The 19989-nt window shown below is 31.5% G+C and overlaps 1 protein-coding gene across 3 annotated transcripts in view; it reads left to right on the top strand.

The window, feature by feature from the left end:
* The window catches only part of LOC148274232 (high affinity copper uptake protein 1-like), a 41638-nt gene extending 31743 nt beyond the window's left edge, over positions 1 to 9895 (top strand). For all 3 annotated transcript variants that reach the window (XM_088237406.1, XM_088237407.1, XM_088237409.1), the window contains exons 2-4: positions 4512 to 4645; positions 7533 to 7771; positions 8384 to 9895. In XM_088237406.1, the coding sequence (XP_088093532.1) occupies positions 4523 to 4645; positions 7533 to 7771; positions 8384 to 8585 (564 nt within the window). In that variant the 5' untranslated portion in view covers positions 4512 to 4522 and the 3' untranslated portion in view covers positions 8586 to 9895. The remainder of the gene's footprint in view (positions 1 to 4511; positions 4646 to 7532; positions 7772 to 8383) is intronic.
* The last annotated feature ends 10094 nt before the right edge of the window (positions 9896 to 19989 follow it).

The raw sequence follows: 19989 nt of genomic DNA, 5'->3' as shown, positions 1-19989 counted from the left end.
GAATGTACTCAAGACATATAACAACAAATATGAGCACTGTTTTTATTTTAGTTGTTATTTATAACATGTTTCAATCCAATTTACTTAACAGTTATCTTTAGTTAATATGTTAATAATCTACATTACATTTCAAACCGGTTCAGCGTTACAAAAAAAAACATAGGTGTGATTCGATAGTGATTCGAAATGAATTTTCCTCCATATTTTCCGACGCACAGGGTTGCTATCGTTATCTTGTTAATTAATATTATTAAGTAATATGTTATAGTATTTGTAACTCATTGATTTATGGATACATTTAGTATCATATTAAATGTGTAGAGTGATTAAATTTAGTATTTTTAACAAATTTTTACGGTTAGTGATATTTTTTTTATAAATAAGTACAAACAAAAATTGTAAAGGTTGCATTGAAAGTGGTTAAAAGTTTCCGTTTTGAAATTATTTTTCTGAAATGCACAGTTAAAAAATAGTGATTTTGATATTATGTGATATTATGTATGATTTTTTTGCATGTATTCTGTGTACATTGTACTTTTTAACCCCTACGACTGAACTGTAAGAAAAAACACGCCAATTCAACAAAAATAATGGTTCACAAAAATCGCTCTTTTCCCTCTTTCCAATTATTCCAAGAAACTAAACTTTTGGAAATAAGACAAGTAACAAAGAGTTGACAGAGAGAAATTGTGGAAGGTTTTATTGGAGTATGGAGTAAATGGTAACCTGACAAGGGCTATTGCGTCACTGTATAAGGACAGTACAGCATGTGTGAAGGTGAATGGGTCATTCACATCGTGGTTTAATATTACGAAAGGAGTCAAACAGGGATGTGTAATGTCACCATGGTTGTTCAACATATACATCGATAACTGTATGAAAGAACTGAAAGATTTGAGAATGGGAGCAAAAATGAGTGGTACAACTGTTAACTCTTCTGTATGCGGATGATGCCGTGCTTCTTGCTAGCAGCAAAGAAGACCTTCAATTCTTGGTAACAAAAGTCTACGATGTATGCAAGAAAAGCGATTTGCTTATGAATGTTGATAAATCGAAAGTGATGGTTTTTGAAAGGGATGAAAATATAACTAAATATGAGATCAGCGTGAACGGAGATATTCTGAATCAGGTAGAAGAATTTGTGTACCTGGGAAGTATGTTTACAAGGGACGGAAAGGCCGAGAAAGATGTTGAAAGGAGGGTGAGTGCCGGGAACAGGGTGAACGGTGCACTAAAATCTACTTTGGCAAACAAATGTTTATCGCAAGAGGCTAAACTAGCAATTCACAATGGAGTTCTAGTTCCAACTCTAATGTATGGGAGCGAAGTATGGAATTGGAAAAATGATGATGAAAGTAGGTTGAATGCTGTCGAAATGCGATCCCTCAGGAATGTGTGGTAAAACGATGTATGATGGGTGCACAAATGTCGAGATCCGTGAAGTGTGTAAGGCTGAACATGCATTATTGACAGCTGCAGTTGGTTTGCGTTGGTTTGGACATGTAGAGCGAATGGACAGCGAAAGAACGGCTAAAAGGATCTACGATGGAAATGTTGATGGATGCAGAAAACGAGGAAGACCGAGAAAGACATGGCACGATCAAGTCCATCAAATACTTGAAGATGGACTTGTCAAAAGTAGGAATAATCGACGTGCGTGCATGAGAAGATATACATCTTTACATGAGAAGATGTATGAATGTAGAGGAAGCGAGGTCTGTATGTATCTTGGATAAAGTGTTATTGTTTTCAATGTTTTAAATATATATTCAAGAACCAAAATGTATTTACAAGTAATTCAAATAGATCAAGTCAAAGAAGGAGTCGTGCGCTAGAAATACCACATTGTAAAACGAGGCTTGCACAGAGACATGCATATTTTATAGGCCCAAAAATGTTTAGTTCTTTTTTTACTGATAATATTTCATTGATCCCAAACTTTAAAAATTTTCCTTCTTTTGAAAAACACCCACTATACTGGATTTATAATTAAGATATTTACTTTTTTTTTCTATGATATATTTTGTAGCCCTTTAATAATAAGGAATTTTTTAAATATTTTTTATTTTCTTTTTTAATAACTATAAAATAAAAGTACCTAATAATCAAGAATATTTTTTTTTCTCTTTCTTATATAACACAAATATATTATACCGGTATATTTATTGTAGGAGCAAAAATTCATAAACATTACTTGAATACCCTCGAAAAGGCCATGCCTTTGAGGGATTTTTGTTTACTATTTTTAGGTAATATTAATATGTATTTCGTTGCTATGTAATTATCCTTTATTTCTTAATACCCTGTTTTACCTCTTATGTATATAGTAAAAAAAAAATAGCAAGGACAAATTCAGGAGAGTCAAAAATATTATAGAATGGAGTCAAATACTACAACGACTCACAGCCAGTGGCGTATTATTACTTTAAGGACTTACCCAACTACTTGAAATATTATATTGGAAACAAATTTTAAATCAACTCTAAGAAGCACATGATGAATATACTAACCGGACGACACATGATATGACTTGACCTTATAATATGTTTATATAACCCTGTTTTTTTTAAAATTATAAATAAATAAAAAAATGTCATTGTTAGGTTAGGTTAGGTTAGGTGTGTGGCAGTTAAACAATGTGGTACTGGGTACGAGGTTCTTGGATTGATTCCTAAATGGTTAACCGTAAAAAGATCTGAAAAAAAAAATTACCAATAAATCTCGTTGATTACCCATTACGCATTTTTTATGTTTTACTTTTTATACCTACAATTTAAATCATACGAGCTGAAGCCGACAATGCTTTGATATTGCTAGATTTGAGGACATACACGTGTATATATATATAAAAAAATATATATATTTATAAATCATATAACACAAAGTATTTTACAAGTGAAAAAAAAACTCAATTCGGGACATAAATAATATTAACATTAAAAAAATAACACATATTGAGAACAACGAAGTATTTTACAAGTGAAAAAAAAAACTCAATTCGGGACATAAATAATATTAACATTAAAAAAATAACACATATTGAGAACAACAAAGAAACAAAGCAAATTTAGCACCTTTATAACTAAATATAGCACAACAATATATACGCCAAAAACATTTTCTTACACAAGCAGAAGAAATATATTAAAAAAACACTTTTAGGAATAAAAAAAGTAGTTAATCTACCAAGGGAGATAAGGTCATTAACATCACATGCCATGCAGATGATGCAGCCATAGTGATGATGAGAACATATCCATCTCAGTAAGGAAACGAAATGTCGTATAGTACAATGAACACATGATTATTGGAAACATAATTCGGATATACAAAATGTGTGTCAGACCTATCAATCACTTTAATTATTATTAAATTAACTAAATCAAATGTTTGATATCAATTACTGTATTTAGTTAAAATTAGATGTGTACATAAACATTTTTGGTTTTTGTGTTTCGGGTTACATAAATTGTGAGGATATGCGGTGACAGGGAATTTTGGTAAATAGGTATATGAACATTGTTTTCCTCATTTCAAAAAAGACAACTACATTTCGGACCTTTTATGCCAAAATAAATTAAACAAAATCGACGTTTCATAGTTATGAAAAAAGGTGTTGTATTATATGTGGAAAAGTATTGACCTTGGTACTTGTTTATGATTAAATTCCAAATTTATAAATAATTAATATTTAAATATCGAATTTAAGTAGGTACCTTTTTTTTAATGATGTAATTATTTACTACCATTATCATTATCTGTTTATCCACACCAGATGGTGCACAGGGCACTGCACTGGTACACAAAATTCAGTGTAACTTGAACATTTGTTAGATGAATATGAAGCAATTAGTCTTACGCTTCAGGAGCCAGTCCAGGGACAGTAAAATATTGCAAGGGAAAAAAACACCTTCAACGCCAATATTTTATATTGTTCTTGCCGGGAATCCGACCCGGGACCTCAAGCATGGTAGGTGAATGCACCAACCACTACACTGCGAAGCGGACATATCGGACAGTTGATTTTATTTTTTAAGATTTTTGCCTGAGGGTAGCCATCGAGTCGAAAACACCTGCCCTTGATTTTTGTTCTATCTCACTAACAGAACTGTATTTTTCATCTGTCTGCGAAAAATAAAGGAATTATTATCGTTTTAAAATTAAATTAATCTCTTGAAGTTTAGTATAAATAATATTTAATGTTTTTTTGCTTTATTTAAAAAACGTTCGGTTTTTAGATCGTCTGAACTTGAAAAGTATTCTGTCGTTTGGTACAACGCGTGGATAAATTGGAAAAGTATTCGGTCCTTTGGTAACACGCGGTGGAATTTGAAAAGTTTTCGGTTCTTTGGTACAACACGCGGTTGAATTTGAAAAGTGTATTTCATTCTCGGGTACAGCACTTGATCGAATTCGACCAAATGCTCGATCCTTTGTATATCGCTCAGCGAGCCGTTAAGTTTAAAAGGTAAATTCGAGTCTTTGACGAAAATTGGTTTAATTTTTTTCAGAAGAGGAAATCATGAACCACGACCACGAACACCATAACCACGGAAGTATGAAGATGGGCCTTTACCACGACCATGGTGGTGGGGATGGGGGAGACGGAGGGATGGAAGGATGTGACAGCATGCACGCCATGGTGGTAAGCATTGTCAATTTCTACATGCTTAGAATCTTTTACTATTTTCTCAAACAATTTTGACTCAAAAAAAAAAATTATCTTTTTAATATACATATATGTACATTGGTGTAGGCCGATGATGTATGACGTTTTTATATTTTTTTAGACATCAAAGTGAAAGGGGTCTAAAAAGTTGCATGTTGGATCACATTGAACGTAAAAAATATTTAAAAAAATATTCCATACTACTTTTGGCCCTCAACCGAGGCTTAAGTTTATAAATGCCTGAATATTTTGTTAATTATCTATATCGATCAAATATTTTTTTTTGTTAGTAAAGATATAACTTAACCATATTACAAATTCGAACACGTTTAAAAACTACCGAAACGCAAAAAGTTTACGCTCCGCGGAACTGATTCCGTTGAGCGCCTGGCTAATATCGACGAAAATAATGGCTCATTAGTTACAATGCTGCCCATTTATTACAAAACAAAGTGCGACTCATGCCCTTATATGCTTATTTGATAAGGTTTGATGCACATTATACAATTTAATTGGACTGATGTTCTTACTTAAATAAGAATTGACAGCCGGTTTAGCAAAAAAATTGACTTTTTCGTAAACTTCAAGCTCTGGTTGAAGGCCAAAAGTAGTATCGAATATTTAAAAAAAATATTTTTTGCATTCTGAGTAATTCAAAAGGCAACTTTTTAGACCCCCATCATTTTGAAATTCGGAAAAAAATGTCATTTCAATAAAACGAACGCCTAGATGTGAAAATAATGTCGTTAGGTTCTGTCCTATTAACAAATAAGAGTATCTAGGCGTCAGACACAGATTATATGCGTCAGAAAGTTACCACAGAGTGTATGTATCGAGACGTTAAAGGAGCCGGCTTTGAAGTCGATCGGTAGATACATACAGACCATCGTTAAGCGTACCGTCTGGGTGATTTCCAAAAGTCATACAAAATGCAAGTTCAAGCAAGCATTTTTTGCTTGAATTGGGATTTATTCGAGTTTATAATCGCTTTGAAGTGGGCGCTTTTTTATAGAAGCCAATTTAAAATATAAATGAGAACTATTTGAAATGTTTATGTCGTAAGGAACGCGGACTAATTGTTTGCGGTCATTCCATTGGCTTGTTTCGATCATATGATGTCGATATGACAAGTAGGTATAACATACCAAGGTAAGATACATTTAGTACAGACGTTAAGTATACCGTCTTGATATATACAGATGAAGATAGCGTTCATAATCGAGGCACTGGAATATTAGGTTTTAAACACAAAATGTTTCATAACCAGCTGACTTTTTGCACATGTGTTCTAGATGTGGTACTTAATTGTACTTGAAGGAGGGGGGGTTCATTGTTCCGCAGAGATAACCTGCCTATCTGTCTTCAAATAAATGTCTCGGAATAATGTTCTGTATTACAAATTGCTGATTACACGTGGACAAAGGTCGAGTCCTGGGACAAAACAGTATTACATTGTCCACGTGTAAACGACCTTTAACTCGCACCTCTTTGCCTAAATGCCACAGAATTCACAATTTCCCACACTAAATAATAATAATATTTGCGTTAGCAGATGACGCTATCTATTGTTACTGGAGTGATCAAATAATAATCGACTAGAAAATATTTTTTTCTGTGGTGTTGTGGCCGTAAAGCGGATGTCCATTATTGAGTATGCGGTTACCAACTACATTGTGTCGCATGTCATTTATTTCTGTATCTAATATATGTCTCTTCAAAATATATAAAGTACGTTGATGGTAAAAGAGTAAAGAAAGTTTATTAAAGCATTCAAGAGATGGATAGCATAATTTGAAAAGGACATATCGAAGTAGCGTCCTTTAAAATAGAGACTCAGAACCAGTACAAAAAGGTAGTTCCAAAAAAAAACGATTTTTTTTCTTATTTTTCTTATTATGTGTCAAACAGTAAAAAATAACATTTTTAATTTGTCTTCCTCGTCGCTGCTCGATACAAATAAATCTAATGGTTTTCGATTGTATTATAATATCATCTTCACTCTCTGAATCTTTTTTATTCATTGCGTTTTCCACCCTCCATTAAAAAGTCTGTGATTTAGATTTGCTTGATGTTCCATAAAATGTTGTAGATTTTATGATACCGAAACAGGCAATTTTCCAGCCCCCTTTTGATTTTTTGGCTTCTATCAGCGTTTGGGTCGGCGTTAAAAGAAAATTTAGATTTTTGATTCGGCTTAAGCCTTGTAATTTTATTAAATCAATTCTTTTATTTACAATTTTCATCAGTGTTATTCTTATCGAAATCGATTTAAATGTCTGAAGATATTTCCAGCGAATGTGCTACGCCAATTTTGCTCATCAATAAATCTATCGTCGAAACTGTCGCCTCCGATCGATTTCGCAAGTTCTAATATACATTTCTTCTGATGATTCGCGGTCGATTTCTGATTCAACTGACGATTGCACAGATACATCATAGGTAGTTGTGTATACATAACCGTGTTATAAGAAGCCGTGTTGTAAGAGGGTTACCTGTATTAGTGATTACAGAGATTCCGTCTTTGTTTCAACCTATTTAGATCTAAATAACTCTCCAGGGAGGAAATCCAGCATATATACAAACATGCAGACGTGCTCAAAACATTATTAAGCTGGTATTAGAAGTACAAAAATTTAAAAATGGTTTTCAGGCGTTGCCTAGTGGGTGAATTGGTTCAGCCGGATGAATCTCACCCACATGATAAAGGTTTCAGCTCTTTTACTTCACAATAGTCTTTTTTCTATGTTTTTCTTCACTGTTGCAATAAATTTAGATTGATTAAAGTTTTTTTATGCTTCCAAACCTTAGGCGAACAAACGTAAATGTACGTATTTTTCATATTCTTATTGTTGACCGATTTTAGTTCCACACTGGGGTATGCCAGCAAATCCTTTTCTCCGGTTGGATGAGTACCACAGCTGGGCAGATGTTTGGCGCATGCGTGGCCGTCTTCTTCGCTGGTCTCCTGTACGAGGGTCTGAAGGCAGGTCGGGAGATTCTGTTCAATAGGGGAGCGGCTTCACAAGCCTCGACCAGCCAGGTCAACATCACCAAGCAGGAGTGTGGGCCAGACACTAATTGCAGCAATCAGAAGATAGTCAGGTAACCAAGCAATCAAATGGTTATAAGTCACTAAATGATAACTTTACAGGAAACAGTAAAAACTTTATAAGTCAGTAATTTTGTATGAAACTTATACCAAATATTTTGTTTTTAAGGAATACGTGATTTTTAAGTGTTTTACACAATAAAATGTAAAATACCACTTATAAATAAAAATATTACAAACGAAAATGTATCAATCCTATATACTCGTAATTTTGTCATGGCGATTGCCGTGTGGATCGAACTTGGGACAAATGCTCTAATCACTTAACTATGAGGTGGAGTTGTTACCTTGAGTAGTCATCGAGTCAAAAACACTCGTCCAGAGTTCTGGTTTTCCTGTATTTTTGTATTTTTCATCCGTCTGGGCACGGACAGTAATATTACTTAAAACAATTATGAAAATGAAAAAAGAAGCTAAAAATAAGATTTCCACTAACTTCAATTTGAAGGTTTAATCGGGCCTGAGAATTTTATAAATAGTAAAAATTCATTGTAAAATATACACATAATATTCATTATTGCATTTCAAAAGACTTGTTTGTACTTTTTTAAAAAGGCTTGTTTAGGCTGGAGATGTGAAATCTAATATTATTTTTTGATTTCTAGGTATCCAATGCTGTCTTCAATGCACGCTATCCAGACATGTCTCCATATGTTCCAAGTGTTCTTCTCCTATCTCCTCATGCTGATCTTCATGACTTACAACGTCTGGTTGTGTCTGGCGCTCATCTTAGGAACTGGACTTGGCTACTTCCTCTTTGCGTGGAGGAAACAATCTGTAGTTGACCTCAGTGAACATTGTCACTAGTGAAAACGGAAAATACAGATCGGGTGTTCAACTTGTGTGAAATCGTCAAATTATGTATTTAACGACAGACTTACAGTCATCGAAAACTACTAATCTTTATGTTTTGCCTTGGCACAGAATTTTTCACTGTTAAATTATTTTTATGAAGCTGAAAACGTTAGCCAAGTTTATTGTAGCATTTTGTGTATCGCAAATAATTGTTCGTAGCCGCGGCGTAGCACGAACGACACTCTAGCGCCATTGAAAAATGAATGTCGATGTCGTTCAGTGCTATCAAAGTGAGCTGTCAAAATATCGAATGAAGCGACAATTGTATGTTATTTTAACATTATTTGATGGTCAATAAACTATCTGTCAGCATTTTGAGGTGTAAACTCAGTTGTCGCGGGCTAGTTTGCACTAAACTACATACAAACGATTGCCTTTGTAATTATTTATTTGTTCATCTTTTTGTACAATACGTTAATATATCTATATAGTTTGGTGGTTTATTGCTTTGAGCAATATCTTTCAACAAATCAAAAACAGTCTAGAGTAGGTAGTTCGAGGTTTGAACTTAATATTTTTTGCAGAAATAAGAGACTAAATAAAAGTTTAGTTAAAAGGACGATGGGGGCGGTTTTGCACATGTTAAAGGTCCTGATTACGTTAAGTTTAGATATAAAATGTACTATCCAATTATATGACAACAATATAGAGAACAAGCAAGATGAATCTGTTGATTCTCCCTTTGTGCCGCAAATTATTTTAATTAATACATTACGTATTTAGAAGGAAAATCGACAATTATAAATATCAAATTCTAGTAATTCTAATACTCTAGTATATTCGCAAAAAAAATCACAAATATTCGAGTTGATAATGGCGATGCGATAGTTTTAATCAAATAAAGCCAAAAAAATTAGGTTTTTCGTTTTGAATTCGGAACTTTTGCTGAACTTTGATTATCTACAGTTAACGGCAACGTGAATTAATCCTTTCAACCGGGTGTTCATTCAAGCATACACGAATTTTAAGATTTTTTACTCTTGTACCTACCGAAACTCAACACAACTTAACTTCATCTTCTAAGCACATCTCTATTTTTTGGTATACGTTGGTAATCAGCATTACAAAAAAAGCTTGTTTTTAACTTTGACAGCTGGCTTCTGGATGTTTTGATTGTTTTGAAGCGAATTCCTGACGTCATTATAAATTGTGTAGAAGGCAAGTTTTAAACATATGTATTTCAGAAATTTTTTATTGATTTGATTGAATAAGTATATCGCACCTTTAAAGACAAACCGTTACTAAACGAAAATGTTCAAAAATTTAGTTAGAATTTATTCATATTTAAAAAAAATACTTATCTGAATGTTATATTGTATATAAATATCCACCATTTTTTTTTTTTTTTTTAATTAACGCAATCCATCCTAAGAAGGATGATTTAATGATCCCAAAGAACGGCTCAAAGCACCATGATCATTAATTCTATTGCGAAAAAGCCATGCATTTTTTATTTAAGCTCCTGTGTAAAATTTTGTACTTTCGTTTAGTAACGGTTTGTCTTTAAAGGTGCGATATATTGTAAAACAATAAAACATTTTAATTAAATTTTGTAGGTTGATTATACAATTAAAACCCGTTGTTTATACAAAAAATGAAGTTAAATAATTTTTAAAGTATAAAAGATAAAAAACATATAAAATACCAAAAAGTTTCACATAATCCCTTAGTAGGTACACATCGTACAAAAATATATTTTATATCCACAGGCTTGAAATTCAGGTTTGAAAGGGTTAACATGCGTACACAGGTATCAGTACTAATTATATATGTACTTAGTATACTTTATTGAAAAATAAAACATTCAATAAATACCTGTACTAAATGTAATTTTGCTTCAAACCAATGATATTAAATTTTACGCAAAGTCATAAACTACTTTTACAAATTCAATAAAAGGCCACGATTACCTTTTTGTTACCTTTTTATATATTTCCACATTTACAGTTTGATTTGATTCTGTCAGGAAATAAACAAAAATACTGTCGCAGTTAATAAACTGATATGTAATATCTTAAATGAGTTATAAAGATAAGGTTAGAATGTAAATAAAGCATAGTCGGATACATATTTTTTTAGTTGATTAAACTTAACAGATAAAATATAAAAATGATGTGTTTAAAATGCGTGATAAAATAAGATTAGACTTATAATTAAACTAACATTCCAAATTATTGTTCTTTAAAACAAACACAATTATGATTTTCATTGTTAATATATCTTTTAAATTTTAAGTTGCGTATTTTTAGATAAAGTGATAATAATTTTGACTCCCAATAGTAATACCCATGCAAAATAATTATAACATTATTTAATCATTCCAAATTGAATTTCCCACGAATGTACATATATTAAATTAGTGTATGATATTAAGTTATTTAATTTTCAAAATTTAATTTGCAATATTCTTGATTTTCACTGACCTGACTACGTTTGTCCACGGAATCAGATACCGAGATTATATATAAAGATTTCACCATCGGGCGTCCGTCGGCCAATTTCGGTTCGGACTGTAGACAAACTCCGTACGTGAAGATTAAAGCAATTATTGCAGGTAAATATTTTTGTGTGCATAAAAGATAAGCTTTTATTTTGATATTTATGCGAATATTTTTTTATAGTTTATGTTTTTGATCTTTTACATATTTCATATGTTTATCTGGCTAATAGGACCACAAATAATTCAATAGTAAATCAAAAAGTTCAGTAACTTACACATTTTTAAGATATGGATAGGTATTTTGTGGAATTTAAGTAGATTAACAATTTTTTTAAAGTAATAAGGGAGTTCAGTAGTTTTTTTTATGACTTAATAGACTATTAAAAAAAGACAAAAAATATATATATATATATCGTATTATCAGCGCTATGATTTTTTGAAGTTTTGTATTTCTGAAATTACTTCGCACGTGACGTCTCATCTTCTCTTCCGCTTCTTCTCGGTCAGTCACGCCGATTGGTCCGTAGACTTACCGTAAACCGGAAATCTTTCACAACTCTCTTATCAGTGATTGATTCATATGAACTAGTGGCGTTTAAAGTAGTTAGTTTTTATTGAAATATATTTTATTATTTTTTCATACATTTTCAAGAAACTTTGCCGCACAATTTAATGCTCTAATTTTCGCCGCGCGAAAAAAAACATTTTTATATTCAATTTCCCGTAGGACTGAACTTTCCCATCAACTAGTATATTTTTTAAATTAAATACGAGTGTTACAGTATTTTCGATGGACGAAATATTCAAACGCTTTCTTTGTTAAAATATCATCGCATTTTAAAATTGTGAATACCTACCTAAATGTAATTTCCTAAATATTTACGAGTATTTTAATTAAAAAAATATCTGACCAATTCGATAACATTTTTTGGGGAAATAAAAGAATCATTCACATGTAAGAAACAAAATAAACAAAACTTGTATATACTGTACTTTATATCTACTTCAATCAAAGTTTTATTAAATCATTTTTATATCTATCTAACTACTTACTTAAATGCTTTGCCTATCACTTTATATAAAAAACTAAAGTTGCCTACTTTTTAGTTAATTTCTAGATTTAAATACAATAATGCATTGTAGATAACATATCGAAAATAAGTAGATATTAAATAATACATTCATCCCTTCAGTGTCAATTATATGTTACGTATGGTGATTTGTTAAGTCATTCGGTCTTTTGTTTTTATTAATTTGTTTTGTTCATTCCATTTCTGAAAACATTAAATTAGTTGAAATGTTAACGTTAAAAAAATAAAGAGATCATATTTATGACAGTCTAGTTTTTTGAATTTAGCAAAAAGAAAAATAAAGTTTATGTATAGATGAAAATATATTATTTTTCTTATTGCTGACGAAGTTTTAACAATTTATGTCGCTAAAAGGATATTTTCACAAATCAGGAATAACGTTAAGAATATAATATATTTCTTTTTATAGCGGATTTTAATGATTCTAATGATATCATTAATAATGTATTAAAAACAAGTATTCATTCACAATTTTCGGGTTTAAAAATGATCACATTGAAAACTGCTCGCAGTTGGCATCACGTCATTTTGACGTCACGCGTTATAACCATCGACCGCGTTTCTCATAAACATTGCGTACAAGATGGCGCCAAAACATAATAAGTGCCGTTTGTCCCACGGGGCGCTGAACATCTCGTCTGCGGATAATACAAAATATGCATATTTTAAACCTTTCTAGAAAATTTATCCAACATCGTACTAAAAAATATATCAATTACGTTACCATCTTAATTTTTTGCTTATTTAAAAATAAATATAATAAATACACGCAAAAAGATCCTATTGTGAAAGTATACCGTCTAATCAAAGCGCCTGTGGGAGTTGTAACTACAATCTGTATAACATAATTATTATTCATAATTATGTCCTGTGCGATCATTTTTCAGAAACATTTAGTATTTTCATGAAGTTTTAACAAAACCTTTAAAGAATCCTTTTAATGATCCTTTTCGGCACCTTTCAGAAAGGATTTATAAATAAAATAACCGATCATCATAGCAAATCTTTGCGGCTCAATAATAAAATGTACTAAATTCAAATTAGATCAAATTATAAAATCAAGATTTTTTGTAGTTAGTTTTTTGTTTTAATTGTTTGTTTTGTAAAACCGTGTCTTTGTGTAAATATGTTTTAGGCATAATGAATATACCAACAATGATATTATAGGTTAATTTGTTTCGTAAATAACGTCCTGTAAATGTTGTATTTTAAGTAATGGATGAATATAGACGGTGAATGAAATGTCAGGCGCCTGATATAATGTAGTATAAAAATGTTATAAGAAATACGAGAATAATTTTATAATATGTATAAATAATATAATGTAAAGTGCCGTTCGTGCAATAGGACATATATATCGTAAGATATTGTTTAAGATTAAAATTTGTTAAGCGCTACTTTTTTTTAAAAAACACACCCCAAAAACTTCATGTTTTTTCCTCAAACTTGTTAAGAATTTTTTTCCAGAAAGAAAATCATTTAAAAATGTGATATCTTTGCTAAAATGAAGTTTTAGTAAAATTGCGTATTTTGTGGTATAAAAATGTTTTTCTTAACAAAAAACAAACTACGACCATTATGTTTTTTAATTTAAGAATTGGTTTTATATGCACCACAATTCTTTCAAAATTGTATATTTGTAAATGTATTGATCAATTTTAATCACTATAATAATCATTTTCCTATCTGTCCCTTATGGTGTATGAGACTCTGCAAATATATCGATATTTTTTGTTACAAGCAGGAACGATGATAAGTCTTAAGCTTCAGATGTCAGTACGCTTGAACTTTGAATTTTTACATATATTTTCGCATAATTATTTTATTTTTTCCATATGATTTTATTCATCCACTTAGCATATTTAATTATTTAATGACCTATGTATATTCTGTTTATATTAAGCAAAATTAATTATTTTTACTTAAGGTTATAATATAAATAAGGCATAACTATAACTTAAAAGGTTATGAGCCAAACATTCCATTTTGATAAAGTATGCAATTATTATATAATATCGCAGATAATTAGATCAGATATTGCTAAATTGGTTTTGGCTGATGTTTATCAGATTATTAACTAGGTACCTAATATGGTAGCACATAATTGAATTTTTGTATAAAAGCTATAAAAAACATTATAATTATAATACTAGTGAAAACATGTTTATATCAAAGCAAAAAAATATTGATTTGAAATCTATTTTAATATACCTATACATATGTATAATATTCATGAATTTATTTAAAAAATAAAGAAATCACCAAAAACATTGTGTTTCTTTATTAACTCTTAAAAGACTGTGGTAAATAATCTCTTTGCGCGCGGTGACGTAACATCGTGTTACCACTAGTAAAAGACGGAGTATTCTGAAGTTCAGACATTTGAAAAAAAAAAAAAACATGGAAACATACTGTTTAATAATTCGTTTTCCATAACTTATGCAAATAAACATATAATTTAGCCTTGTTAAAGCAAATAAATTAAAAATCACAAAAACGCCGCTCATGTTACGCGCGTGCGCCCCCTATCATTGTCATTAACTAACTGAAGGCTAAATCTGTTTTAGACGACACCCGCCGCAGAACAGCGTCTCTGTCTTTCCTGTTATGACTTATATCTTCGTGCTCTCTCTTGTATAAGGTATCTGTATAGATGTGATGCTGAATTAGCGGACATTCATTCTTCGCGTAGCAAGGATAAATATTTTTTGAATAAACATTTAGCATAGTTATACAAATTTTACTTTCCAAGTCGGGTGTGAAAATGTCCATTTGAAGATTACAAAAAATACAAATTCATCACTCAAAAAAATAAGCGAGATATATCAAGTCTTGTGTCCTATGTCGACTTGTGTGACATCACAGCCACACAAGAGTTAAACAAATGTATCCAAAGACAACAAAACAAAAAAAAGTAAAAAAAATTAAACCACTTCAGGGCTGCTATTCTGAACCACTCTCGTGGCACGAGAAAACAGTTTTTCTCGTGTATTTTGTATGTATATACTCGAGATAATACGACCACGAGAGCGTTTGGAATACCAGCCCAGGGTGGATCTACCTACGCACCCCTGTTCAAGCATTGGCGATGAATGGCGAGACCACCATAAGGACATTATTGTTTGGTAGTCATCATCATCATTGCCCTTTCCACACCCAATAGTGCATAGGGCACTGCATTTATGAACCTAATGCAGCGTGTTTCGATCATCGTTTTAACTCTTCGCTGCCTAATTTTTTAAATTCTAACTAAAATAAGATATTTGAGTACGTTCTTTTATTTAGATACTGGTAAATATGCTATTAAAAAAAGGATTTCTTATAATTTTTAGGTATCTAGACAACATGCTACATTATAACAGACAGTATAAAAGGTTAAAAATACAAGAATATTATAAAAACAAGAAATAAACTCTTTTTACAATTACCTTTTTATCTAACAATGAAAGTTGCGTAAACAAATTAAAACCTTAAATATTTTAAAAAATACAGCATTTGAAGATCAGCTATACAGGGTGTTCTTTGAACCCTGTCACATTCGAAACCACGATGATCAATACGGGCAAGAAGACATATTAGCACATTTAAAAAAATATTTTGAACAAAGAAAACTTTTAATAATAAAATATTTAAAATAACAAATGGTTGCTTACTTCTGCAGGGGAGAAGTGAGGGGAGCGCGGCCGCGCAGTGTTGGCGCATCAGACTCCCCCTCCCCCCTTCTTGTTTCTCCCCTGCAGAAGTAAGCAACCATTTGCTTTTTTGATATTTTATTTTTTTAAATTTTTTCGTTCTAAAAAAATATTTTAAAGTGCCAATATGTCTTCTTGCTCATACTCATCATCGTGGTTTCGGGTGTTACAGGGTTGAATGAACATCCTTTATATAACACTTTTGACAGAACACGTTCAACTGACTATTTATTTCAAATTTGGTGGCGATTTCTGAAATAAATTATAAAAGCATCAATAGTCTCAGAATAATAAAAATGTTTAGAATTAGTTTTATCTTTGATTATATTGGTATGAAGAAGATCGTTTATTGTTATTGTTATCATTGGGTAGTGTAGGGTTAAAGAAGGCAAGATGATCAGTCTCACGAAGGATCAAATCTTTAAATCAATATTTCATGTCCACCCTGCCAGGAATCAAACCCGGGGTCTCAAGAATGGTGGGCGAACTACCATACTTAGTGAGGCAGACTTATCTCCACTCGTTTTCCTAATTTAGGATTTTTACCCGAGAGCAGCCATCTGGTCGAAAACACGCCCAGGGTTCCGGTTCTATTTCACACACAGAACTGTGTTCTTCATCCGCATCAGCCTGGACAGAAGCGTATGTTTAGTAGTAGTATTTTATAATGAGGAAGTTCAGTGGTTTTAAAAAAAAAAATATTTGTTAATAGACTGTTAAACTAAGTCAATTTTTTTTAAAAAAAACTTTATGTATCGTATTATCGGCGCTACGATTTTTCAAAGTTTTGTATTTCTGAAATAACTCCGCGTGTAACGTCAGAGGTTCATTTCCGCTTATTCTCATTCAGTTCTTCCCATTGGTCCAGAAGCGACAAGCAGACCGGAAATCTTTCATAGCTCTTAGATTATAGGTTGATTCACATGAACCAGTGATGTCATTTAAAGTAGTGCGTTTTTATCAAAATATTTATTATTATTTTTTCTGTACATTTTCAAGAAACTTTGCCGTACAATTTAATGCTCTAATTTTTACCTCGCGTAAGAAAACATTTTTTGCATCCAATTTCCCGTAGGGCTGAAGTTCCTCATTGGTTTAATTTTTTGTCTAGTAAAATGCATTAATTTGTTTTCCTTACTTTCCTTTTTTTAGCTTATGCTTATTAAAATTCTTTGAAACTTGTCTTAATTTTTACTTTTACAATTTATTTTAATATTGTTTATATATTACCTTAGAGGCAGACGGATGTAAATCCAGAATTTGATGAAATGACATTTCGGTTTTCGTATCCAGTTTATGATGTCCATTGATTTAAAGAAATTAAAATATTACAATGTAAGAACCAATGTATTAAGATACTGAAAATACAAATGAATGTTCTGAATTATTAGAAATCACTTAGAGAAAGTAGATTCTTAAGGCTATTGTTGAACATTTGACGTTTGGGTTTGCATCCGTCTGCCTCTGAGGTACAGCTATATTTTATTGTTTATATGGTAAAATCAGCTCTAAACTATTCAGCCTTTTTACTGGAGTAAAAATTATCATTATCAAGCCAGCAAATGCGTGACATTAAATAAGTTCTGTAAATGCCTAGACCTGTATAATTGAACATGCTCAAAGATACGCACCTCTATTGAAATATTTAAAATCAAATAAGTAGTTTTAGTTTGTTAAAATCAGCAAAAATATTTCATAAAACAAAATTTTAATTTGCTTATTTTGATAGTGGTTTCTTACTCAGCATCATGGTATTTTAGTTTGAAACTTATTCTACAGATGTCTCTAGTGTATATTATTTATTTTATTTGATTTGATTTAACATAATATCATATATTTTGATATGGCATTCGTTTCGTTTTTCTTTATGTATAGTTTCACCTTTTCATACATTTTTTTTGTAAAAAAAGTAACATATTGAATAAAAAAATGAATTTTACTTTTAGTAAGCAGTCGCTACCGCTGTTCACTCGTACACAATGTACATCCGCTATATTATTAACGAGGGCATAATTTTACGTAGAAATAAAGGAAAATGTCACAAAATTTAGATGATTATCCAGAGACCTATATACGTTTAATGAGTTAGAAACTACTTTGAATATATCTTCTCTTCAAGACCGTCGAAATAAACCCGACCTTATAGTCCTTTTTAAAATTCTCAACTCACTCTTTGATGCGCCTGAACTACTGAGCTTAATAAAATTAAATATCCCAACTAGAAACCTCAGACAAAACTTACTCTTTCATCCCGATAACCATAGAACTAACTAAGGTTTTCATTTCCCTATGCCCAGAATTCTCAGGTCTGCCAACAAACATACCAATCTTGATTTCTTTGATAACAAGTTGTCTTCTTTCAAACGATCACTGAATTAAATTCAATTATAAACACCTCTCTCCCGCTTCTACTCCCACAAAGTCTACTATAAACCAATTTTCTATCTATAAATGTGTCAATAAAAATTCCCATTTGGCGTTTATATAAATAAATAAATAAAATAAATAAACGATTAAAAATGCTTGTATTCCTTTTCAAAAACTAAAAAATAAGATTTCACTTTGGTTATTTTAATGTCCAATCTATTATCTTCAAATCATTTGATTTTTTTAATATAAAGTTTATATTTGAAGCACTAACTTTGTGGGTATTCATTAAAATAACATAAATAAAACAACTTTGTTTTTATTAGTGGTTAAAAACAAAGTTGTTTTATTTATTTTATTAGAATTTTTTTAGTTCAATACTAACAATAGTCTTTATATAAGAATCGATGTACCAAAGTTTAGTCTTAATTTAAAAGGGCGTATTTTGCCGGTCGAAAAGTAATTATATTTAATTAAAAGAAAGTATATTTTTTTTAATACTGTTTTTATTTAATGCAGTTTTTATGTTCATTGCGCGATTTTTAAAAAACATATTTTTAAAATAGCAAAATTGTAAGACTTCCTCATTTTTCGTGCGTTTTACTTGATTACAGCCCTTACAAGCACGAATTTGGCTATCATCCCCTTTTCGCACCTATTGGTACATAGGGCACTGTATTGGTATACCAATCGCAGCATATCTTGACCATTTTTGTTACATGAAGGTAAAATGATCAGTCTTACGATTCAGGTCCCTGTCCAGGGACTATAAAATATTGTAGTGTGAAAATACCCTTTTAAATAAATATTTCATGTCAACAATGCCGGGAACCGAACCCGAGACCTTTTGTATGGTTAGCAAAAGCACTGACCACTACACCGTGATGCCGACATAATATGTAGTTAGCTATAGGCCGAAGTTAGCCATAGTTTGTAGCAAAACAATGTTGTCTGTTGCACGTCAGTTGTTAACCTAAAAACCAAGCAAAAAATGCAACGCTTTTTTTTTGCTTGGGCGACGGTTTCTGCCCTGCGGTACTAACCGGTCGATTAGGTAAATCGTAAGAAAAAAGTAAGTTTATTTAAAAAAAAGAATTCAGTCTCTAAATGTTTGTAGAAAAGCTGAATTTCCTCCCTAAGGAGTTATTTAGATCTTAGTTTGTTGCAACAGAGAGGAAAAACATTTTTGAGAACGGAATATGGCAGTCTAGGCAGGGCTTATGACCTGTCATTGGCTGGTTTGAGTGGCCACTTTACACACTATGTAATATTCACCATTCTGTCTATGTTCATGCATCCACATTTCCTCAACTCTTACATCTGTTGACTTTTGCGAAGTAAAAGAGCAGAAATCTTTATTGATGCGGGTGAGATTTATCTGACTGAATTACTCCACCTGTAAGCAGTATGCTTGAAAATATTTCTAATTCCCATAAACCAGCCAATGACAGATCATAACTTTAATATTTTTGAATGATTTTAACTGTTCTTATATTGTAATATTTATAATGGACAATGTCCGTTAATAAAATAAATAATAAATAAGCCCTGTAAATTTCTAGACTTCCATAGACCATTCTCGAAAATGTTTTCCCTTTCTGTTGCCACCTTTATGTTGTAAGATGACCAGTCTTACGCTTGAAGTACCAGTCCAGGGACTACGAATTATTCTGGTTTGAAAACACTCTTTTAAATAAATATTTCATGTCAACCATGTCGGGAATCGAACCCGAGAACTCTTGCACGGTAGGCAAACGCGCTGACCA

The sequence above is a fragment of the Micrasema longulum genome, unplaced genomic scaffold (genome assembly GCF_059751315.1).
Source record: "Micrasema longulum isolate JH-2025_06_02 unplaced genomic scaffold, ASM5975131v1 h1tg001716l, whole genome shotgun sequence".
NCBI lineage: Eukaryota > Metazoa > Arthropoda > Insecta > Trichoptera > Brachycentridae > Micrasema > Micrasema longulum.
Note: the sequence above shows the minus strand (reverse complement) of the source record. Positions and strands in the feature narration are given on the sequence as shown.